Source organism: Hypomesus nipponensis, chromosome 20, assembly GCF_054491055.1.
Source record: "Hypomesus nipponensis isolate SF chromosome 20, ASM5449105v1, whole genome shotgun sequence".
NCBI classification, from domain to species: domain Eukaryota; kingdom Metazoa; phylum Chordata; class Actinopteri; order Osmeriformes; family Osmeridae; genus Hypomesus; species Hypomesus nipponensis.
In genome coordinates this window covers 10,903,974-10,929,625 of record NC_140380.1, presented here as the reverse complement: position 1 = coordinate 10,929,625, position 25,652 = coordinate 10,903,974, and the positions used below count along the sequence as shown (strand labels likewise).

Below are 25,652 nucleotides of genomic sequence, written 5' to 3'. Positions count from 1 at the left end.
TGAATTGTTTGTCTCCGAGATCACACAGTTCTGTTTTAACTTTGAAGAATATTCTCTTCTGACTTCTAAATCGCCCCTTATGTAAAAGTACAAATTATGGGAATAATAACATATTCTCTTTTGCTGCAACAAAACTTCAAATCCACATTTCATGCGAGTTGTTCTGAAAGAATTGCTAAATGAAAATGGCATTTTAATTACTCTGTAGATCATCAAAGCGAAACTGAATTCCTGTCTGTTGCCTGCTATGACCAGTAATCAGAATGCAAAACTTTTGCGCGTTGCAAGAAAAATAATTAAGTCTTTCCACCACCAGTCCACCTGCAGAAATCCACACAACAGACTAGACATCATGGCATCTTGATCTTGAAAATGTCATGGTTGAATCCCATGCGGTGCGATATTATGCAAAAGGTTAATGGTCTGATCCCCATCTCTGCTTACATCTCCACATATACGGTTTATAGTTGTTCACTTTGGCAGCAGATGAGCACAATTCACGGTTAGATGAGTTGTGAGCTTATTAAAGACAGTAATGAAAAGCCCCAAATAATTGCGTCTCTATTTTGAGATTGCAGGCAACAATGCCATGAAATCACAAAAAGCCATATGTAATCAATACCCAATTTATCCTATCACTATGGAAATGACATTTCATTACACCGGAGTTAAGGGTCACCATGTCTGCAAATGAATGTGCTCTCACATGCAGATGGGGTACACTTTGGTGATGTGCACCATATTGTCTGGCCTACAGGGTGTTCCAGGAGCAAAATGGTGGACGCTAAATTGACCATGTCCAGCTATGGGATGTCTGGCAACACAAGCTTCTGCCGTGTCAATTATGCTCTCTCACACATCATTTGTTGGCTACACGCGCATCCAATTATGCAATGTGTAACCCGTTCATTATCTCAAATGCATGCCAGGGGAACTGTATTTTACGTTCAACCAAAGCGTGGTTGGAACTGAGGTTAATCAAATAGAACCTGTGCTCACAAAAAGAGAAGAAAAAAAATCACCTTCCCAGTTCTGGGAGAATGAGTCTGATCTGTTTGAATATTTCATTTTGAGCATTTCGATAGTATGGTGATAAAACAAACATGTTCTGGAATGAACTGATTCAGACCGCCCTGGTGTAACGGTCTGACAGTGACTCCCAAGCCACAGCATCCCTGTATCTGCCTGCATGACTCTGGTCTCTCTATAGCCCACAGTCACAGCATCCCTGTATCTACCTGCATGACTCTGGTCTCTCTATAGCCCACAGCCACAGCATCCCTGTATCTGCCTGCATGACTCTGGTCTCTCTATAGCCCACAGTCACAGCATCCCTGTATCTACCTGCATGACTCTGGTCTCTCTATAGCCCACAGCCACAGCATCCCTGCATCTGCCTACATGACTCTGGTCTCTCTATAGCCCACAGCCACAGCATCCCTCTATCTGCCTGCATGACTCTGGTCTCTCTATAGCCCACAGTCACAGCATCCCTGTATCTGCCTGCATGACTCTGGTCTCTCTATAGCCCACAGTCACAGCATCCCTGTATCTACCTGCATGACTCTGGTCTCTCTATAGCCCACAGTCACAGCATCCCTGTATCTACCTGCATGACTCTGGTCTCCCTATAGCATTAGTTCAAGTTCAAGTCTTTTATTGTCAGATGCACAGAACAACACAGGGTCAGACTGGGCACTGAAATTCTTAGGACAAGACGACGCAAAGCAACCTGGCATCACACATAAGAACACAGAACATAGATTACATATATGATAAGCTAAAATATAGTAAACCTCCTAATATTCAGAAATATACAATATTCAATACAGTATACTAAACCTATATTACACAAAATATAACCTATACTAACCTTATAAACCTATACTAACCATTACATGGTATAATTAGTCTACCGCTTATGGGATGTATTTAGTGAACCAGAATCTGTAGGCCTTAACTGCCTATGACACAACACTGTAAAACATCACTAAGAATGAGTAAACACAGAATTATTAGGAATATTCCTATAGGAAATATTGAGCTTGTTGTATCAAGGGGGCAGCGTAGATAAACAGACAGGATATATTACCCCCAGCATCGCCCGGCAAGGTAATTGTTTTCTCTTCTTTGCTAAGCCAACCATAAATGACTGGCATAAGGGACCTTCAAAATCCATAAAAAAAGCATCTTTACGCAACAGCATCATAATAACTTTTCTCTGCTGGGGGAAAAAGGAGCTGTAGGAGACATCACAGCCGGAAATGAAATGTAAAACATTTTTATTTTAGCCTACCAAAAACAGAACATCTGCAATGTCAGTTTGATCATTTATACGCGCTCAAGGCAGTTCTCACAGTGGCGATGGTGACGTGTGGCTTACAGTCTGTTTGGTTTTATTGAGAGCAGATTCAACTGGCATCTGGGTTGGGCTAGTTAGTGTCTTTCCCTACAAGCCCAACTTGGTGAACGTGTTGCTGGTTCTGAAATTGCCTGACACCCTGCGGTGAGCACAGACACTGCAGCCACCTTCTGGGGCAGCACTGCTGCTAGCTGACAGTGAAGAGTGGCATAGGAGGATGCCCCACCAGCTGTTTGGTGCATAATGACATCATTTAGAAGCCATGGCATGACATTTCATCTCCATCACCAACACTGGGTCAGGGCAGGAACGGAGCGTCTTCCAAAATGCAAACGTGTTCCCAGAACAGACAGGCAATTTCTCCCGCTGGTGATCCGTGCCCTCTCATCGCCACATTTCATCTACCAGCGGAGATCTGAACAGCATCTGGGCGAAGCCAGATCCAAGTGGGGTCAATTTAGACTGGAGTGAGTTTTCCAAAATGGCCGCCACCAGAAGTCACCAACAATGAGTCTGTCTTCCTGTTTCACGCTCCGTTTCTCTGTGTGATTAAGAGTTCTCCTTGAAGGTGATCAGAGGATAACATATTGCCTGTATCCTAGTTTGTCCACAAAGCAGCGATCACGTCTCTAGTCATCATCTTGGGAGTATTTCTAACCCGGTAAGTGACCTTTAAAATAATGTGTTCCTTTATTTTTATGAGCTGCCTGGATACCATTGACTCACACGGCTTTCAAAACAGCCCTGCACATCTATGGTATAATAAACCCATTTGCCACAGCAGGATATAAAAGACAATTTTCAAGTTCAGTGATTGGGTTTATAAACAGTCACACACACACAGACTCCTCTCTCTGGCTTTTGCCTATGTACACACACGCGAGCATGAACACACACACACCTACACTGACACAAATTAACACAGGTTTGCGCACACACACACACACACACACACATTAAAATCAGTGCATTAAATTTCAATTAAAGTTATGTAATACCATTTTAGCAATTAACACTGTTTTGCATCCATTCATCGACCTTTAGATTATAATGGGTGTTAATATGTTTATCTTTGATCTTGCCATTACTTTTGTTATTTTTCTTATTCATGGTGTTGCAAAAGACGACCTTATACGCAGTGTCTCATACCAACTGCTTTAAAGAAAAGAGTAAACTAGAGAAAAAAAACTGATGGAAACGTTATTTCTTTATAGTTTCACTTGTCCTGTCTGCATGAGACCAGCAATTAAGAACACTAGGGAAAAAGAAGGCAACATGAAACGAGTATTTCCTAGAGTTTTTAGAAAGGTAGGTTAGAGGTGGTAAACTCCTACAGTTCCTGCCATCGGAGTAATGTGAACAATCAGAATGTGTTAAGCCATTTGGTGTAGAAGCCTGCAGCTAGCATTAAACCTTTTGAAACCTGATCTCATGAGTGATATATATTTGATTGAAGAGGCCAAAGATGCTTACAGCCTTAAGGAATAAAAGAACATCTCTGATTAAGGTGTGAAACTAAACTGAGATATGGCCAAGAAAGATTTAATCAATGTCGATTGTGTCTGTTGCAATGAAAGGCCCTTGAGCATGGTTCAGTAGTAGAAAACAGCATGTCAACTAGACCCTGATTCAAGAGAACACACAATTACACAGTGCCAATTTTCACACTCTGAACATCTCAAGTTAGCCCAGAAAATACACAATTAATACCTATAGATGTATACCTTAAAAAGACAGTTGGGTCTTTAAGCCTGAGACCACTAAACAAGACAATTAAATTATTTAATTATAGATCTTAATATACATCTTTTGAGTGAAAAGTCGAACCTTTTAAAAATGGATAAACATGAATTTCAGACAATCTTAGTGCTCGGTATGTCCGCCTTTTGCTTCAATGGCAGTGTGCACTTGTGCTGGCATGGACTCCACAAGTTTGGACAAATCCTCATAATCCCAGCATGATTTGACAATTTTCCAAAGAGCTTCTTGTAATGTTACAGAATGCTTGCCTTTCTCAGCCTTCAATTCCCCCAATAAATGTCCACAGTGCTCTTGGACCCTTACGGTAGACTTTTTGTAATTATTATTTATTATTTTTTTTACTCTTGGTAAGACCCCCAGCTATTCTGCCCTTTTACCATCTTGAATGAGAAGTTTCAATGACCTGAACATATAAGACTTTACTAAAGCCCCCCCCCCCAAAAAAAAAAATCGAAAGAGCAAGATGAATCTCATCTGTGGACAAAATGGCTCCCCACTTTCCAGAATGATGTAAGACTTTTGTACGATCGTCAAGGGAGTTTCCAGTCCATCTGTTAGAGGTGAGGCTGATCAAGAATCGAGGCGGGTAACGGCACTGAACAACCTCCAGTCTAGCCTGGTCTTTGTGTGACAAGGGGATGACGAAAGGATGAAAGAGAAAAGGGAACATCTCACTGGCCATGTGGTAAAAGTAAACATCCCTGTCATGCTTTTTCAAAGGTGACACAATCTCTGATGTTTACAACGCTAATTGTTTCCCCTCCCTGACTCTGATTGATCCTTAATAAAATTGTCTGGTTCAGAAGTCAAATGTAACGTGTGCAACTCTTGGGTTTTCTTCACAGAAGAGTTTTCCATGGGTGGACATTATGCTTCGAGTGAGGGAATCCAGATAACAAAAATGTAGACACATCGACAATAGGTGGGCTACATCATTTTGAGAACTTTAAATAAACATGTCATTGTTTTGATGACAAAAAAAATATATTATCATTCCACACAGACATTTAAATGCAGTCATTACAGTGGTTTATCATATTTTCAAGACATATCACTCAATTCCATAAAACCTAATGGTGAACAAGCTGTCATTTCACTTAATCTAAAAGTCACATGTTTTCTATCCTCCACACAGTTCAGCACCAAATTACAACAAAGCAATAGTTAAAATCTGTTTTGTGGATCTGGAACAGCTCAATAGATTATAGAAGACCTTCTTTTTTATGGTCAGACAGCTCCCTCTGCTGGTAATGTCTGAAGTTGCACCGGAGAATTTGTGGTATTGTTTATTTCCTGAAATGCAGACATTATTATGCCATATGTACAGCAAGCCTTAATCAGCCATTATGATGTTTCGTTTGCTTTAGTGTTGTGCGCGTGCTGATGTCAAACTAGTGAGTCGACTCGAAAGAGTCACTATTTTAGATGAACAATTTGAAGGCGCTCGAGTCACCACTGCGCAGCCGCAGGACTGCCTCGTGTATGTGTTTAGGTTCCCATGGTTACACGACTCACAAGTACACACTAATAAAGGTAAGTACCTTTAGCTCTACAATTTCTAGCACAATGGTGATTGTTTGGTATTGTTTCATGTGACGATCGTTTACTAGACTAATAGAGCTTCGGAGTTGGTGTCATTTCAAACGCATGTCATTGTGCAACGTGTGAAAGTTGGTGAGAAAACAAGCTGGCTATATAGCCTTAGAATGTAGCAAGATAGGTTATGTGGTTTAGGCTATAGCGAGACTAGTTTGCACTTGCAATCAGAATCCGTGCTACTGTACGTTCAGCTAGTCAGAGCATTAAATCATAGAATAAAAGTTGAATTAAATCAGACTCAGTTATTTGACCAAATATGTTTGACGAATAACACTCGAATATTCAGTTGGCAACTAGGCTGAGCGGGCATCTATTAATTATTTGAAAGAACTGTCAAACGAGTACAGTACAGTAGCCACGTTCTTCCCATTTACTGTACAACAGGTAATTTACCTCTTTTAATGCAGAGAACCAGCAGCAAGTCACCAACACGGCAGCCCAATCACCCTCGACACAAACACAAGCTTTCATTTCTTCCCGGTCACCTGAAAATTAAGACAAATATGGACCACGTTCAAGAACACGAGCAGGGAAAGACCCATGAAAGGTTAAACGAGAGACAAAGACGGGTCGTTTCACCTGTACAAAATGTCAGGCTCAATATTTGGGACTCCAACGAGTCTGACACGGAAAGCTTGGCCGAGGAAAGGGCGTATCAACAAGCGCTCCTCAAGCGGATTGACGGCCACGTCGAGGTGACACAACCCAAAGATGATGTCGACCCAGCCGTTTTAAAACGGATGGAACAACAAGACGAGGATTATAAAGAACAGGGGGAGGAATGTTTGAATGTGTATGATAGTCTGGAAGTTTCCCCACACAGACCAGACCAGAGGAATTATAGTCCGGTCTCCAGCATTCAGTTCCCTGATAACCATCAGATGGATGACACCGAAGTGACGAGGTAAATTCAACCAGTTGAACAGTAGAAAAGCTTGTGTTCTCGCACTGAAGCTGGCATACACAATAATAGACGTGCCCAAATTATTATTGTTGTCCACGTGTGGGAGGAAAAAAGTTTTGAATGTTTAAAAAAAGTATTTTCTCGATGTACTTGATGAGGACTTGAAGCGTAATCTACTATACTCTACTGTTCTCTGCTCTGCTCTAAATGCTTCTCGGTTCTCAACTTCTCCCATATCGTCTCCTTTCACTGTGTATGTGAAAAAGAAAAAAAGTTTTGAGGTTGAAAAAATATTTTCGAAAATCAATACATTATTGAGGACTCTACAGTACTCTAGCCTAGAGCATGCATTCTGTTCTATGGTTCTCTGTTCTCCTGTCCCCTTTCATCTTCTCTCCTTTCACTTCACCTGTCCTGTGGGGACATCTTCACATGAAATACACTACACTGTGTGTGGAAGAAAAAAAAACCTTAAGGTTGAAAAAAAAATCCTTAAAAAAAAATTGAATTCCTTTTTTGAAAAGTTGAAAAAATAATTCCGGAAAAAAGTATTGAAAAAACGTTTTGAAACTTCGGTGTCGTAATATTTATTGGTAAGTAATTCTCCTCGGGATCAATAACGTTTTTTTATCTGTCTGGCAGCAAGGTATCAAGGTTACACCAACTTTAGCCAGTAGATGGCAGCAAGGTCAAACAATTTTTACCTGCAGCGTCTTGACGGTTAGTTTGAGTACATAACCCAACCCTTATTGAGCTGACAATTAGACTAATGTGAATGCAATTAATTTGTTTAATTAGAAACGTGTGTTTCAGTTTTTGCCACATTTGACTTTTCAAACTGTTGTATCTAAAACAAATAGTCACATCTTAGCATGTCTATGTTAATTTCCACAAACTCTAAACAATTTAATATAATTATGCTATTATGAAATAATTTACCATCAAATGAATGTTCCCCATTTCAATGTCACAATTATCCTGGTTAATTAAATTAAGGCCTACACGTGGACAAAATTGTTGGTACCCCTCGGTCAATGAAAGAAAAACAATGGTCACAGAACTTTAATCTGACAAAAGTAATAATAAATAAAAACATTCTATGAATGTTAACCAATGAAAGTCAGACATTGCTTTTCAACCATGCTAGAACAGAATTATAAATAAAAACTCATGGAACAGGCCCAGACAAAGATGATGGTACCCTTAACTTAATATTTTGTTGCACAACCTTTTGAGGCAATCACTGCAATCAGACGATTCCTGTAACTGTCAATGAGACTTCTGCACCTCTCAGCAGGCATTTTGGCCCACTCCTCATGAGCAAACTGCTCCAGCTGTTTCCGGTTTGAAGGGTGTCTTTTCCAGACTGCATGTTTCAGCTCCTTCCAAAGATGCTCAATAGGATTGAGGTCAGGGCTCATGGAAGGCCACTTTAGAATAATCCAATGTTTTCCTCTTAGCCTTTCTTGGGTTTTTTAGCTGTGTGTTTTGAGTCATTGTCCTGTTGCAAGACCCATGACCTGCGACAGACCAAGCATTCTGACACTGGCCAGCACATTTCTCTCGAGAATCCCTTGATAGTCTTCAGATGTCATTGTAGCCTGCACAGATTCAAGACACTGTGCCAGATGCAGCAAAGCAGCCCCAGAACATAACAGATCCTCCTCCATATTTCACAGTAGGGACAGGGTTCTTTTCTTGATATGCTTCATTTTTCCTTCTGTGAACATAGAGCTGATGGGCCTTGGCAAAAAGTTCAAAATTTTTGTCTCATCTGTCCATAGGACATTCTCCCAGAAGCTTTGTGGCTTGTCAACATGTAGTTTGGCATATTCCAGTCTTTTTTTAATGATTTGTTTTCAACAATGGTGTCCTCCTTGGTCGTCTCCCATGTAGTCCACTTTGGCTCAAACAACGACGGATGGTGCGATCTGACACTGATGTTCCTTGAGCATGAAGTTCACCTTGGATCTCTTTAGAAGTCTTTCTGGGCTCTTTTTTTACCATTCAGATTATCCGTCTCTTTGATTTGTCACAAATGTTCCTCCTGCGGCCACGTCCAGGGAGGTTGGCTACAGTCCCATGGATCTTACATTTCTGGATAATATGTGCAACTGTAGTCACAGGAACATCTAGCTGCTTGGAGATGGTCTTATAGCCTTTACCTTTATCATGCCTGTCTATAATTGTCTTTCTAATCTCCTGAGACAACTCTTTCCTTTGCTTCCTCTGGTCCATGTTGAGTGTGGTGCAGACCATGTCACCAGACAACACAGTGACTACCTGGAGGCCTATATATAGGCCCACTGACTGATTACAAGATTGTAGACACATGTGATGCTAATTAGTGGACACAACTTGAATTAACATGTCCCTTTGGTCACATTATTTTCTGTCTTTTCTAGGGGTACCATAATTTGTGTCTTGGCCTGTTCCATGAGTTTATTTTTTAAAATAATTTTATCGAAGCATGGTTGAAGAGCAATGTGTGACTTTCATTGGTTAACATTCATATAATTTTTATTTGTTATTACTTTTGTCAGATAAAAGTTTTTTCTGTGACCATTGTGAGTTTTTCTTTCATTGACCGAGAGGTACCAACAATTTTGTCCACGTGTATATATACAGTACAACGTGGAGTCCTGCAACAATCAAACATTCTCCTGGCGAACTGCACATGAAAGAAAACAGATTAATAACTTCCATTCATCTGTCAACAATAGAGCCATGGCGGTCTTTGGATACAATGAAGGCGTCAGCTCTGCTCTATTCACCGTAGAAAAGAGGATGGGTAATTTGGGGACTTTGAGAGTAACTGCTCTAATTTAAGGGAAATTAGATTTACGTTTTGTTTGGGCCTATCACAATAAGCGGTCACTCCTACATCTATTAGCGTAGCATCATCGCTAATGCAACAGAAACCTCTTGTCTCTCGAGAGGCAGATACAGGAATCTGAAGAGTGGAGGACCCCACATCTGTTTTTGCTCTCTCTTGTACTCCGTGTCATTTCCTAACCAGCCCAGCCCTGATATTAATTCTCTCCCCCCCCCCAAAAGAGACTGGGCATTCTCCCCTTGTTGCAGCCCGTGCAGATAGACGTGTTGTGAGAGAGGACCCACTTCACACCTACATTGTTTCAGAGAAAATGAACATGATGTGTCCTCTCAAAGGCTCCATTTCAGAGAGTGCGGTGAAAACAGTTCCCCCCCCAGCATCTAATTTTATAGACCCCTTACTATTGACAGATACTCAAAGCTGGATGTGTCCTTTCCACAACAGTGGGCATTTCACAGTTCACACTCATGGATACCCTTCATTCAAGCAGAAGATTTTCATTTAAGCAGTTCTATTCATCATTCTGTTAAACATTTCTCTCTGCCCTCCGCCAATGTTACCAACACCCTGGTAAAGAATGACCACGTTTCGAGTATTGAGTATTTTCTATAAACAGTTTGCAACTTCCCTGTTCTGTTTTGGACGCATTTCCTTTAAGGCGTCTCCTCGGTCTTTTGTTTGCGGCGGCCCGGATCTGGGCTGCGGCGGCATAATGCTCGCTGTGTCTCCCAGTCGTGGGCTCAGTGCACCCTGGCAGCTGTGTAACTAATGCATTCTCCCGCTCGTTCTATGTTGCGTCATTACAGAGCCATCCCTTACCCTTTCGCCCTCATCCAGTGAAGTGCCCTACACCTAGTAGGCATCAGGACACAAGCAGGGCTCTCGGCTCGTTCTCCAGGCAGCACAACAAAGGAACCACGGGCTAATTATTATAATGAGATCTTTTCATCACTGTCAGAAGGCGCACATTAGACAGCAATTTCAGGCCATTTTATAAGCCGAAAATTGCCATTTGTGAACCATAGCTAGGGAGCAGTACTTTGCCACCCCCTCATTAGCGAATGAGGAAGTGAAAATACGAAGATTATCCATAAATGCAAGCTCATGAAGAGTGGCGTCTGATTCAATTTGCGAGATCGTTTTGTTGTGTCCAAACAAGGTTGAGGCTCTAATTGTTTGAGGGCATCAATTTCAGTCAGGTGTAACACCTCCTTGTTCTTTTGACCTCAGAGTATGCCTCACACTGTTTTTCTGAAAGTAAGGCCACCATATAGTTATTCCCTTTGATATTATTCATTTAAAGTCATAACTATCACTTATCATATGTTTTCATTTCCCATAGGCCTGCTTGTTGAGTTTAGCATCACATGGCTTAGCACAGTATTGATATTAACAATGTGCCTCATCTCCTTTTGTAAATCTCGTTTTCTCCCAGAGACAGGTATTCAGATCTGCGCTACGACCCCAACTGGAGAACCAACCTGAGGGAGGCTCGGAAGTTCCACGACGTCCGTCTTCCGCAAAACATGGAGGAGAGGTCGGAAGAGAGCCACAGTGAGGGAGAGGGTCGTTCTACCAGAGGAGGCTACAGCTACGCTATCGTCAGAAACCCTGTTCTATCAGAGAACGCGACTCCAGATATGATGGGCAACCGGTTAGCGACTCAACACCACTTCGAATCTTACCACCTGCATCCACAAGAGATGAAGGCTACCAGAGAGAATCCACTGCTATTACCCCACCACCTTCATGTACCAGCTAACCACAGTGTCACAGCCGGACCAAGGGAGTCCACACACTTACCAAGCAATACACCCTCAGAAGGAGATGGTAGCAGAACTCGACACAGGAACCACCCAGTCAAACAAGTAGGGATGAACTCGACACTCCCCGACCCCAGCCCGTGTAGCTCTCCTGAACCGGAGCGGGACAGGGAGCTACGTGACAGACACGGCCACGAGTTTCAGACGTGCCTCAAGCTACAACGGGAGGCACCGGCTGGTGGAACGGCCAGTGAGAAGCAGTTCAAGTATTCCCTCACTCAAAAGGGTCCACAGCAAGTGTCAAAGAGAAAGACGGACAAACCCAAGGAGGACATTATCGAACGGAACAGAACCACTCTGGGAATCCAAGGAGCCAAGCGAGGGGGGTCTTATTTGAAGGCCCATTCACGGAAGGGAGAGAAATCTGACACCTCGACTCAGGTACGTGATTTTAGTAGTCGTTGTTGATAGGCATCTGTCTTCTACAGATTTTATTGGTGTCCACTTCCCACAGGTTGCTGGTTTGACTTCATATTTATGTTCGTTCAATCTCTCCTAGTTTAATTTTCACTAGTACTTCATCTTCCTCTTCCATTCAACATTTCTGCAGTGCACAAAAAAGCCACTAGGGACTGCACAAGCATAGTAAAAACTCAAAACCATCATCTGTATCAATTGTTGTGTAGAGTTTAACTCCTTCAATTGGTTAATGTTTTGCAGCAACATGCACAAGGTCTGAAAACTGGTATTTATCAGGTCAGGTCAACTGAGAGATTTGTTTGGCTTGTGAACAACTAGAATGATGTTTCTGTCTTTTTGAGACAGACATAGATGAGGCCATAGCATTGTTATCACGAAAGAGGGAAAAATATTACAATATGGGGGGAAAATAGACAACCATTACATTTAATTTATATGACCTTGATACCGATACCAGTATACTTTATACAGGTCCATTTAGATCTGTAGGTCTTTTTTATGATGTACCCTATAAACATTAGCAATATTAGGCCACATGAATTCGATACACAGGACAACACACTTGTGCTCAAGTGTTATAGGCTACTGTTAACCCTTGTGCTGCCTTCGGGTCACATGACCAAAAGGTTCATAATGAACCATCGTTGTGTTTACCCAATTTTACCCAATACAAAAGCAAATACAAATAATTTTCTTTTCACCTTCGCAATGTGGGGGGTCTGAGACAGCCCAATGGTTAAAAGAAAATGTTTCATTTTATTTTTGTATGCGGTAAAGTTGTTGCAAACGAAGGTGGGTCACAATGACTGATGGGTCAGAATGACCCGAGGAGAACACAAGGGTTAAGCTTAGGATGGTCCCAGGATTAGAAGCACACAAGCACAGTAGTGATTAAGTGCTTGTATAAGACAACAATATTTTGATGTTGAAAGATAAAATGATTCAGCATATGATGCTGTTCCACAGGTTTTTACTTCATTAATTAGATTCCTGGAAAATCCATTCTGAGGCATTACTATTGTTGCCCATGCTATTGACTCAATATTTACCAGCTTCCTCGCCTACTGGGTGTGTGAGATCCAGCATTGTGTCACTGATGTCACTTTCCTCCACTGACAATGATTAGGAAAACATGCTCTTGTAGGATAACCATCTGTAAATGACAAACATAAAAAAAACACATGTTTAAACGTTTCACTGTGGCCTACCACCCTTTGTAAATAGCCTAGTAATTGTAATCATTTCCAATATTTAGCCATACAGAGGTGTACACTGTTATCCGTCAGTGACAGCCAGATGACTTCTCCAAACCTTAATATGAGCACAGACTCCTCCGTCTGCTAACTGGACATGTCCTCTTCCTTTTGACTTTGTCTGCTAACATCCAGTGAACATGGAGCCAGTCTGGAAAATTAATTTGGCAGAGCAATCTCGATTTCAATTGGCTGTTCCCTCTGTACCAAGTGAAAGGCAGCCCTGTGTGTCTATGTAGTGCCTATTATGAGTTGATCTGTACAACAGTAGCTATTAAGGACATCAGAGAAGAAGAGTTACCAATAGCCTCCTTGATATCTGTGCACCTGGCACAGGAACATAATTGGCCAAGGTAGCCTGTTTCCCCCCCCTCTCCGTGTCTCCGGGGCCTGTGTCTGTTTGGTAGCTTTAATATCCCAAACCTTTTCCGCCCCCAGCCCATCTGAGCCCCGGCCCCACCACAATGTCTTAACCCCATATCACCCACATTTGCATAGTGAAGGGCTGTTAGTATTGTGGGATATTAAGCCCTGTTCCTCCTTCAGTGCCGTCTGTTGTCTCAGTGTCTCCTGAATTAGCTTATTAGTTTCCCATCGTCACGTCTCCTTCACAACACGCGCAGCTGAAAGAGGGCTGATGTGCATGCGGCGCTGTTGTAGGACGTTTTTTTTTTGTTGCAAATGGGGTGAAATGTGTGTGTAATGCTTGGACGAACAACACGTAGACGGACAGAAAGCATACTTCCAATCAGGATTGTTTTTTCTTTATTTTGTTTTTGCTGTTTTTTTTTTCTCTTTTTAACTTGTTTTCTTTCAAGTGTTGGATACCAAACCCTGCATTAAAGCCTGTTTTAGTACAGAGATTGAGATTGTTTGACATTGATCCAAACGTATAATACTTAAAGTAAATCAGATATTCAAATGTTTCTTTCAAATTGAGATTAGAACTTCTTGAAATAGTCTCTCAAACATTCGTTCTTGTGCAGCTATAGTAGTTCCTTATGTAACCTCTGCCTAGAGAGGGATTGATGCAATCAGAAGAGAGCTGCCCCCCAGTTCTGAATAAAACACAGTTTCCTGATCAGGTTTCTTGTCTGCATGCTCCCATTTGAGACGGCCTTCATTTGCCTTCTTCTTTGTCCACAATGTCGTTTAAAAGAGAGCAGTTCCCACAACAAAATCACATCCGTTTCCCCATCATTATCCCGGCCCGGCTAAGCACAGCTCGCTCTGCCTCTCTCTCTAAAGGGGCTCCCATTTGCTCTTTGACGGGAGTGGAGTTCTGAAACCAACTTGCAATAATTAGCCGCATTATTAAATGTACACAATCTCCTAATGCGGCAACTTTTGAGCCCCCGTGAGTGCAGAGTGGCATCAGCCATGGTGTTCGGCAACAGGGCCTCCTTTGATAAAGGCAGAAGTAGCGGAGCAATCTTCTGCCATTGCACTCAGCCAGAGCCCCAGCTCATCTCTCGGGCCCTCACTTCAAAGCCAGGGAACATAATGTACAATCTCTTAATAGCTTTAGACCAAAGCTCCAGGGAGGCTCTCTGGCACTGTATACCCTACCTCAGTGTAAACACCTAATCAAGATTGCCTGGGCTGGCCACAATAGCAACCAAATGCAATTCAAGATCCACGGACCCTTTGAAGTCATCATTGCGAAAAGCTGATGTTTCCCGGTCCTGGTTGGGGGGGGGGTGATATGGCTTTGCCGCGATTGCTCTGACTTTGTTGTGGCATCGTCTAGCCGAGAGGCAATTATGGGCCCCAATTTCGCAGAATAGATATTACACAGCTTATGATGCTCAAAATGCTTGATCATTTGCTCCAATTGATTGGGATTTTTATAATGGGTGACAAAAGGCAAAGGCCGGGGGCACTGGCATAGGTTGTAGCTGGGTCTCGCCCTGGAGGGAAGGGTGGAGTGTTTGTGTGTGTGTGTGTGTGTGTGTGTGTTTGTGCTGTCTGTAGTGAAGTCACTGACACCTGTTGCTCAGACACACACACACACACAGCTGTTCCACCAACGCCAAGTTTGGGGGTGTGAGATGACCTCTGAACACAGTCTCACCATGAGAACAGCTGGTCTTCAGCCAGCCTCTGGAGGAAGCTCATACATATCATCCAATTACATTTTAATTGCTTAGATGATTGCACATTTTCAACCTAAAACCCTAAAAGAAGACAAGGAAAAACTCACAGGAAAACTGAGAGAGAACAACGTATAAGACACTTTGGAAGGAGCAGTTTGAGGTGCAGACCAAAGGCTGAAGACAATAATGCAGCAAGATAGAAAGAAAATAAAAAGTTCAAATCCACCACGCCAGCTGGGAAGCACAGGGTCAGTATGTGACTTCATGTTCATCACTGCAGCCAACCACATCACAGTGCCAACGCTAAAATCCCCATGTTGATGGGAGCACTGCCTTTTCTCTGATGTGTGGGTTATATAAACTGTGTTTTTATCATATTGAGATGCCAATAAATCTTCTGACAGTTTGCCATAGTCACAAAACCATGTAACGTGTAATTTCCAACTACTATTCCACATTTTTTACATGAGTCATTCTTTTCATTACACAATTTGACATTTTGTGTCAAGCATTTTGAAAACGACATTGCAGGCATGCCGCTTAAGGTCAAAACAGCTTTTCATGCAGTCCCGGTGAAATTTTCCATTTCTTTTTTTAACATAACAATTCTTTGCTTTTGGGTACCATTGTGTGCAACCCTCTCCTTGAGCTGGATAGGACAGTGAGGCTGTGTACGATCTGCTTCCTCCGTACCTGGCCTTTCAGCAGATAGATGGAACAGCAGGGCTGAGCGCTTATTGATGGATATATTACAACTCGATTCACCCTCTCTCCGTGACCTTCCCCTATTCATGCTTGCAGAATTAGCAGCATTCAACAAGTAACTCCTCACGCCGTCGATGGCATCGATCTCCTGAGATTGTCCCTGGCGCCCGAGGGGGTATTGGCCGAAGTTAACAAAATGATTTTCATTATGGCATTAGGGGAAGATATTTTCTCGACTGCTACGGGTGCATTAGGAAAAATTGAATGGAGGAATTGATGTAACGTGAGGGGGATTGGGGAGGTTAAAGTGCAGAGTGGACTGGCTAATGGGAGTAGTACTTGAATGGTTTTACACGACAGACACTGGGAAACGGAGGTGACATATTTTCGCTGATAACTCTGCCGGTTTGGTTGTTTCATGGGGTAAATATTTAAAATTGTAAACAGAAAGTAACAATGTAGAAGGACTGTTTTGATTGTGAAGTAGTGCACCCGGTTAAATAATTAGGCCTATTTAATTAGAATTAGGTATATTTTATAAACAACATAATTGAATGCTTCAATACCTATTGATGTGAATGTATGGGAATGAGCGTCTTCCCATTAACTGATTTTAAGGTTGTCCTCTCAGGAGCACTCACTCCTGTCATCGTCAGGTCCGTTTTCCCCTCTTTGTCTCTCTGCCTTTTGTCTCTCACCTCCAGTCTCCTCTGTCCCTGTGTGTAAAGGTGACGGATGCATCAGATGAGATTACCACCGCTGGGAGCCTGGAGGGGGGTCTGGAGGACAGTCCGGACCCAGAACTGAGGTGGTTGCTGCAGGCACGACAACTGAGGGTAGGGCCCCTCCACTCCGGTTCTCTTTATTGATCTCATTCAACCCTCCCCCGTCCTTTGTGTTCGTTTGTGTGTGTGTGTTTGTTTGTTTGGGTGTGTGTGTGTGTGTGTACCATGTGGAATGTGTGCGTGTACCATGCGTGATGTGTGTGTTTGCTTTGCTGCCTTAACTGCCAGCGAGGGCTTCCCATTCAAGATGAAAACGTCTCCACAGCGGGCGCACCATCATCTGGGATATTTCATTTTCCCCACGGCGACGGCCGCGACACAGATATCCCATAGAGTTGTCGAGACACAATGGGTGCCGGCGGCGACGCCTTGAAAAGAAACCTGGGCGAGCGGGGAAAAGGAGGGAGAATAAAGAAGCATCATTATTTTGAGCACTTGAGCGGTCGCCCTAATGCTGACAGGCAGAGGAGTGTATATATTTTCCCATTAGAATGGGGGGAAAGCTGGTGTTTGCTAAATCAGAGGCATTAGATGCTGAGGCACAGGTCCTGGAGCCGGGTGGTGTAATTTGGACAGGCCATGCAGAGAGAAGCTCGGGCGTTGCACGACAGCCCTGCTCTCCCCCCCCCCCCCCCCCAGCCATGACAACAGCCATACGGCAGCACTTAGATTTGTCTTCATTGGGTTGGACTCTTATCATCCTGGGGTTCCTGCCATGTCAAAGTATGAACAGATGATGCCTCTCGTCGAAGGATGATTCGAAATGCATTTGTTTAAGTGTCCTTTTGAGAAAGTCTCTCATTCACTTGAAACGCATGGTACGGTGATCTGTTTCAGGAGCCTGTGTCGTATCAATTTAGGTTCTGAAGACTTTTCTGTAGACTGGTCTCATGCCCATACAACAACAAAATGATAATATTTTCATTAATATTGGTTTTAAGATGGTCCATGTCCAAACCAGATCTGTTTTTGTAATCCTGGAAACCAGGTGAAGAAGTTTATTTTTATTTTTGATGTATGCGCCTTTCCAATCAGTTGAAGGAACATAAATGCTAACCTCAAGCCTTAAGACAAGCAAACACACCATTAATGTACTTGTCTGCTTGTGGTCTACTAAGACTCATAAAGAATGAGGATTACTAACTGAAAGATCAATAGATGACCTCAGAAAAAAAAAAAAAAACTTTTCTAAGCTAACCGTGTCTTCATCGACTCATTCTTTGTTCTCATCTCCCTGAAATGAGTTTCCTTTGAAAGGTGAATTTGTGAATTTCTCAGCCATGCAAAATAAGTTGTCAGGTTAGCAATTGACTCCAAAGCTAGTGACATCAAAGAGGGGAATCTAAACAGTGTATTTTTCAGTCTACCACTTGAGATATGTTTTTTCTTTGTGAGTCGCTGTTGTTGATGAGATCCGTATGAAGCAGTGACGGTCCTTACATCCAAAACAGTACTTCATGAGGCATGTACAAATCATCCAGGAGGGTAGGGTGAAACCTGGAGGGTTACCGTCGCACAGGGTTTATCCTTGGGCCAACAAAAACAAACCTGACTAGAGAAAGGTCATAGGATTAATAGTTCCACAAGAGAAATGTTCGTTTTTCGTCACAAATTATTTAAAAAGGAATTTGATATTATCCGTTAACCCCCTGTTGGTTTGTCTTGAACCACGTCAAGGGTTATTTTGTGAGTTGATTTGTCTCTGCAAATGCAGAATCTTGAGTATTACTGACATCACCCCACCTCCACCCCCGCCGCAGGTGACCCAGAAGAAAGCCCACTGGAGAGGGAACCCCCCAGAGAAGAATCCCCCAGCCAGGCCCCTGCCCCTGCCCCTGCCTCCCCCCCAGCCTCACCTCCAGTCTCACCCCTGGCCCCACCTCCAGCCTCACCCCCGGTCTCACCCCCACTTCCCACAACCCTCCCATGCATCCCCACAAACCTTCAGTGACACAGACTCCACTTTCTCCAGCAGCTCACCCTCACACCCTGGACTCCAGACGCACCCTGCACCCTCGCTCCACCTCCACATCAACCTGCACTCCTCCTCTGACCTCCTCCCCCTCCTCCACCCGAGCAGACAGGGCCTCACCTCAACCTCCCCTGGAGGCCCTCACATGCCCTCACACCCCTCCAGCCTGCCCCTGACAAGACACCTCCACGCCCCTCTCCCGGTGCCCCACCACGGGGTCACGCTGGCTGCCAGCCCTGGGCTCCTCTCCCCTCCAGCCCTGGTGCCCCCGCCCAGGCTGGGCGTCCCAGCCAGGCCCGGTCCCTCGGGGATGGGGATGGCTGCTGATCCGAGCGTCTGGAGCCAGGGGGGCTCTCCGGCAGGATGGCCAGGGGACGGCAGCACCAGGTCAGCCCGGCCCGGCCTCTCTCCACCTCACTCCTCTGCTGTTTATGCTGGTTCACGCTGCCTGACTGCACTTGAATCTTGTGTATCTCTTGTGTAATTATTACTGCTGATCTTAGGCAAACATCATTATTCTTAGTAGCAAGCCTTCAAACCTTATTCATTACTGTTGCCTACAAAATAGGGTCATTATGTCTAATCTAACATGTAATTGGTTAAAATGACTTTGTTGCTTGGTTTCAATGTTCCAGGTTCACCAGTCCAAGGTGGCATCTGTCCCGTCCTGATAACCAGAACCACATTGTTAATGTGGAAAGCAGTGCCTTGCATCCTGCAGAGAGTCACAACGACAGACCTGCTGTGTACAAACAGCAGCCAGGCCCCAGGGCAGGGCTGCCCCCTATAGGCCATCTGATGACAGGACATCCTACAGGGGCACAGGGAAATGGCACCCAGAAGACAAACATTCAGAGGAGCTGTTCAGATGGATACCTGGCACAGATGGAGAAACAAATGCTACTAAAACAGAGGCTCACTTACAAGGTGTGTTTGTGTGTGTGTGTGTGTGTACCTGGAGTTATGTATTCCTTGTATATTCCTTTTCAGGTTCTGTAAACATTCGAAATACAAAAACAAGATAGGGCCACGCCATCCAATTTTGCTACTTGGATAATTGCACGGCCATTTCCCCTTATCCTAAAAGTCTATAAGAGGGGCACATGTTACGCAAATAAAACGTCCTTTGATGTCAGACGTAATCTCTTTACATGCCCCCAGACAAGGAGGCTGTGAAGGGGCCTACTTGGTGGTTAAGACACAAACCATCAGGTTAATTGTCTAACTCTGGTAAGATGCACTTAATTGCAATGAGTTGCCAATGTCAGACAAGGCCTCGAAAGCCATTTGGAGATGTGTTAGAGGATAAGGTGATTAAGGGAGAAGAGAAAAAAGGCATTTTCCACGGTGCAGGCACTGCTTAAGATGCCAATTTGCATGTAATGATTTGGCCTCTTTTGTCGATCTCCAGCTTGATCACAGCAGGTGCGTCTCAGAGAATACTCTGAGAGAGACTCGACCATTCCCTCCCCACAAAGCTGCTAGCTAAGAAACTGTCAACGAAACCCATAGACATATCTACTAACTTTATTTATGGTGCATTCATATGTCCGAAAAATCTGATCGACAGGCATTGAAATAGAGAGATGTGCAGGATTGGTTGTGAGAATCGAATCGTTTCCTAAACGCGGGTGTGTTTAAACGAGGATGTGCAGTTCACCAACCAGTTACCCAGCATGCACGTCTGCCCGATGCGTATTCTCACATCAGCTAACAACATCTTCCACCTGTCTGCCCAAACTCATCATGTTAGCCCACATGTGTGACGAGATTAGTGAGGCTGAGATTTGTAAACCAGCCCAGTGCTCGGTGGGGGGGTTCCAGGGCATGAAAGCAGAGGAGTGACTGACCAGGGGTGGGGGTCTGGAGGAACAAACCTCCCTCAGAAAGACTCCCTGTCGTGTCCATGACCAATGGCTAATTCTGAAGTGACCTGAGCCTTTTAAAAGCAGCCAGTCCGATCTGGAATGATTAGCCCCCTTTTGTCTGAGGGCAGCTTGTGGATTGCTGGCTGAGTGGCCTTCAGATGTACATCAGGGATTAGAGCTCTGGCCCTACTTACCCCCGCCGCCTGGGAGGGCGGGGCCAGCAGGCCGGGGCCAGGGCCAGGCCCGGGGCTTCTGGGAGGCTCCTCTCCAGGATGCAACACAAACACGTCCTCTGTGAAGACTAACGCATGAAACTTGGAGGTGGACAACACATTCTACTGGGATTGTCAGTCATGAGTGTTTCTTTCCCAGAGTCTTAAATTACAGTGCGGTTTGTGTGGTCATCTTGTTATTTGTGACTTTGTTATTGGTGACCTCGTGACAGTTGTGTTATTCTAGACGTATTTAGGATGTGTGTGTGTGTGTGTGTGTGTGTGTGTGTGTCAGGCCTACACGCTGAGAGACTACCAGCGCCTGAAGCAGGACTTGAAGCTGGGAGGCCTTGGGCCTGTTTACACAGCCAATGACGTGACAGTAAGCACCCGCCGCCCAATCAGCACTCACGCAGCCTCTGATGAACGACCACGACCACTTTGTATTGGAAGAACGTGGTGTTGCGTTGTGATTGCTTTGCTGTTGTATACATTGTTCCAGGACTAGTTTTCGAAGGCACTAAACTGTGATTAGAAGCCTCACTCCCAATTGCAGAGTCCAACCAATCACGTCGAAGCTCTTCAAGTTTCTTTGTGCTTCCATTAACCCCCCCCCACACACACACACACACACACACACACACTCTCTCTCGTTAAAGCCCAGTATCATTCCAAACAGATTAAATTGGATTTACAAAGCAAATGAGGGGCTGCCCTGGGAAGTTGAGAGGTATTTGGTGACAATGTATCTTTTGTTAATCCCCCTGTGTACGATGTGAGCATGTATGGGCAATTTGCACCAAGATTGAGGCCTGTCCGCACCGAGGGTCGTCCCTATTTGTCAGTGATATGTGTAAATGTTGATAGGGCCACTAAATGGTCTGTTGTGTTTGTTTCTGTCGGGGCTACTGTGAAGAGGCTGTCGCGAGGGATGTGTAGAGAGATAGGCTCTTCTGGGAGAAATGGCTCAGTTAATTAAACCCTTTCTTTGTAATCTCCCCCTCCCTCCCTTTCTGTCTCTCTCTTTCACCGCGGCAGGTTGAGAAAATGAGACGACAGAAGCTGTATTCTAATGTGATCCGCGAGCAGAATAAGAAGATAAGTAGGATGCCGACCCTGCCAGCCAGGAAGCTAGTGGGACAAGACCAGAAGGACCAGGTTCCCAGGAAGAAGGTGAGAGACACTGACATAGAGAAAGAGAGGGAGAGAGAGACACTGACAGAGAGAGAGAGAGGGAGAGACACTGACAGAGAGAGAGAGAGGGACAGACACTGACAGAGAGAGAGACACTGAGAGAGAGAGAGAGAGAGAGAGAGAGAGAGAGAGAGAGAGAGAGAGAGAGAGAGAGAGAGAGAGAGAGAGAGAGAGAGAGAGAGAGAGAGAGAGAGAGAGAGAGAGAGAGAGAGAGAGAGAGAGAGAGAGAGAGAGAGAGAGAGAGAGAGAGAGAGAGAGAGAGAGAGAGAGAGAGAGAGAGAGAGAGAGAGAGAGAGAGAGAGAGAGAGAGAGAGAGAGAGAGAGAGAGAGAGAGAGAGACACTGACATAGAGAGGGAGAGACACTGACATAGAGAGGGAGAGACACTGACATAGAGAGGGAGAGACACTGACATAGAGAGGGAGAGACACTGACATAGAGAGGGAGAGACACTGACATAGAGAGGGAGAGACACTGACATAGAGAGGGAGAGACACTGACATAGAGAGGGAGAGACACTGACATAGAGAGGGAGAGACACTGACATAGAGAGGGAGAGACACTGACATAGAGAGGGAGAGACACTGACATAGAGAGGGAGAGACACTGACATAGAGAGGGAGAGACACTGACATAGAGAGAGAGAGAGAGAGAGAGACACTGACATAGAGAGAGAGAGGGAGAGAGACACTGACATAGAGAGAGAGGGGGAGAGGGGGAGAGGGAGAGGGACGTGTGTGTGTGTGAAAGAGGGAGAGAGAGAGTGTGAGGGACAGAGAGTGTGTTTGAGAACAATAGTCGATAAAAGAGGTTAGCAAAAGAAAGACTTAACCCAACGTGAAGCACGTGTGTGAGTCGGTTGTGAGGGCGAGCAGGATGAGATTGGGATCATTCCCATAAGAAAGTGCTGTACCTCAGAACACATCCATCCCTCTCTGTTCCCTGGCCAGACCTATTATACTGTGTGATTGCTTTCCTCCAAAACAATTCCAGATCGGTCCCACAAAGTGCTGGATAATACTATAGATACCTCTCATTTGAACACGAGTCTAAGACATTTGATGTCAAAATGGATTGAAAGTGGGAATTGCCAAGGTTGTTAGGATACGATTGGCATTTATAATTTTTTGAAAAGTTTTTGATTCCCTTTGAATTTAAGTTCAAAATCAAAGTCAATAAAGTGACCGATGAAGAACATGGAACCCTCGTCCACTAAGCTGGACTCATGAAAGCACTCAGGCTACTTGAGCACACAGTTTCTACCCCACAAACCCTTCGCCTTTCTTTTCAATCTCATCCTCCCCTTCGTTTTTTTAACCACAGTCCACAGTCACTTTCCAACACCTTAACGTCCAAATTCTCGCCTCAGGCTCTGGAGTACGCCAAGAGCATTCCCAGGCCAGTCCCGCCCTCCAAGCCCCCGTCCCTACCCAAGGAGGGGGCCAGGGGCGAGGGGGTCTCCTCTGACCGGGGACCCTACCTGGAGGGTGTCGACCTCTCCCAGCTGGACCTCCTGAGGAAACGCCACGAGGAAGAGAAGGCGGCCGTGGCCCACTTCAAGATGCTGCACGCCGTGTGACGCGCCCGTCTCTGAAGCTGCCCAGCTGGCTGTTCTCCTGGGGTCTCCTACCCTGATCACCTGGCTGTTCTCCTGGGGTCTCCTACTCTGATCACTGCTCACCTGGATGTTCTCCTCGGGTCTCCTACCCTGATCACTGCTCACCTGGATGTTCTCCTGGGGTCTCCTACTCTGATCACTGCTCACCTGGATGTTCTCCTCGGGTCTCCTACCCTGATCACTGCTCACCTGGATGTTCTCCTGGGGTCTCCTACCCTGATCACTGCTCACCTGGATGTTCTCCTGGGGTCTCCTACCCTGATCACTGCTCACCTGGATGTTCTCCTGGGGTCTCCTACCCTGATCGCTGCTCACCTGGTTGTTCTAGGGTCTCGGTAGGAGAGGGTACATACCCTCAATGCCTGTGAGGCATCGCACCCCGCGGCCTGACTCTACCGGCAGTAGATCCATCCGTAGATTCATATGTTTGGGATTCATTGAAACACTGATGTGTTTGATTGCTGTTGTCTGGGGTGGGACTCAAAGACCGCGGGCGGATAGTGCAAACAAGCATCCACCTGGCAGTCCGGACAAACCAGCACAAACGCTCCGTCTTTCAAAGGATGTACAAGGTCCAGGTTGTGTGTTGTGCTCTGGGACTATTTATTAGCACTTGTGTCAACTTCTCCACGTGTGTGTGTTCTTGCACAGCTTGTCTGTTGCTGTTGACACAAGGATTTATCTTGCCCCATACGAGCTTTTGTTCAACAAATTAACTTGTTAAGCACTGGTCGCTTCTTTATACATGATGTTTATGGTACTCACCGCAGGGTAAACATGTCTCTCTGAGCAGTTTGGACTTGCATTTGATTAATATACGAAATGTATGAAATGTGCACAAATGATTTGTACAGTGAGTCAATGAGCTTTATTCAAATATATCATGCTCCAATCTGGACAAGGATAATCCTCGTTTTGTTACCTAAATCCTCTGTTGTAGTTTGACTGTGGAGTCAAATACACAGTGTAAACTCAGCGAGGGCTAGGTTTGATCAAGACGTATATCATTTACCTTCATAACCAGCTGTGTGTTAACGTGTCACTTTTTTTGTGCTCATGTGCACTGTAGATGAGGCAACATACCATGAGGTAGAACAGAATCATCACGAGAGAGATCATGTTTAAAAGCAGCCAAATGACAACTCAGAAATATAGTATAGTATTTTTTCATTTAATGCTAATTGAAATATGCCTGTGTGTTTGACACAACTTCAATAAACCACAGTCAGATGTTCCACATGTACTGTTGTTTTGTCTTCTAATGTTTGTAATGAGTCTGTAATTTACATGTTGGTATTTTATCCACAATTTCAATTTGTCCCCTCTCACCCTCTCGTGCACCTGGTAGCGCTGTTAATCGAGAATAATGTGTTCTTTGTCTTGAGCCTGATTGTTTCCCGCCAGTATCTCCCTATCGCTACGGAGACACCAATGGGTCAAATAAAAATTACACTTTGAAGCCCAGCAGATTGGGTCATCCCTCACTTGTCTGTAGTCTAAAGTGATAATTTGCCCCCATAAACAATCTCAAGCACCCCATTTCTTTAATAGAACCCTTAGATCATTATCAAAGAGCTATTTAGTTCTATCTAATATTTTAATTAGATTACAGTCTCTATTTAACCCATCATGGCATCTTTGATGCCCTGTGTTTATAATGAAACAGCTTCAGTTGCGTAGGATGGTAATGAATACCAGATCTTTTGATTGAACGAGGAATGATGCTTGTCCTGACCAATCTCTTTGCATCTACGACCTCCTCTATTGCCATAGAAATCCAGTTAATTGAAGGAGTCTCTCACTGCCGCACATAAAGGAGGCTAAATTAGCATCCCTTTCTACAGATTGGGAAGCTGGGTCCGACTCGGACGCTTTGATGTGAGCAGCGCTTTAAGTAGGCGGCAGGCCCCTGAAAATGAGCTGACGAGCCCGCTATTAGACCCAAATGCAGATGCGTCCATGTGTTGCAAAACGCTTAATCTTTTAATTGATCACCTTCTGCTCAGCTTCTCTGCGCTTTTTATTCCATTTTGCTTACTTAATCAGAATCACGGTTTTTGACATGAATTTCATGAATTGCTTTTCAAAGAGGGAGGGATGAACCGGGAGAGATGCACATCCTGTTTTGTCAGAGTGGCTGAAAAGGTGATTGCCTGGTAATGTAAGCCTAGCCTTCCCCAATGAATGGAAACAACCTGGCAAACGTTCACAGACAGAGATGTCATAAAAGCTTGCCTGACAAGGT

General features: G+C 44.4%; 1 protein-coding gene across 4 annotated transcripts; it reads left to right on the top strand.

Moving 5' to 3' along the window:
* Positions 1–5,560: 5,560 nt before the first annotated feature.
* Positions 5,561–24,865, top strand: jhy (junctional cadherin complex regulator). 4 transcript variants are annotated; one of them, XM_084684239.1, is made up of 9 exons: positions 5,561–5,656; positions 6,130–6,626; positions 10,898–11,666; positions 16,488–16,595; positions 18,305–18,903; positions 19,152–19,443; positions 20,892–20,978; positions 21,635–21,769; positions 23,159–24,865. In XM_084684239.1, exons 1-9 carry the CDS (start codon positions 5,606–5,608, stop codon positions 23,366–23,368), a joined length of 2,748 nt encoding a protein of 915 aa, XP_084540365.1. In that variant the 5' UTR covers positions 5,561–5,605; the 3' UTR covers positions 23,369–24,865. The 4 variants fall into 4 exon arrangements, with proteins under 4 accessions (XP_084540365.1, XP_084540366.1, XP_084540368.1 ...); XM_084684240.1 differs by lacking the exon at positions 20,892–20,978; XM_084684242.1 differs by lacking the exon at positions 6,130–6,626 and having other exon boundaries at positions 5,610–5,656.
* Positions 24,866–25,652: the final 787 nt, after the last annotated feature.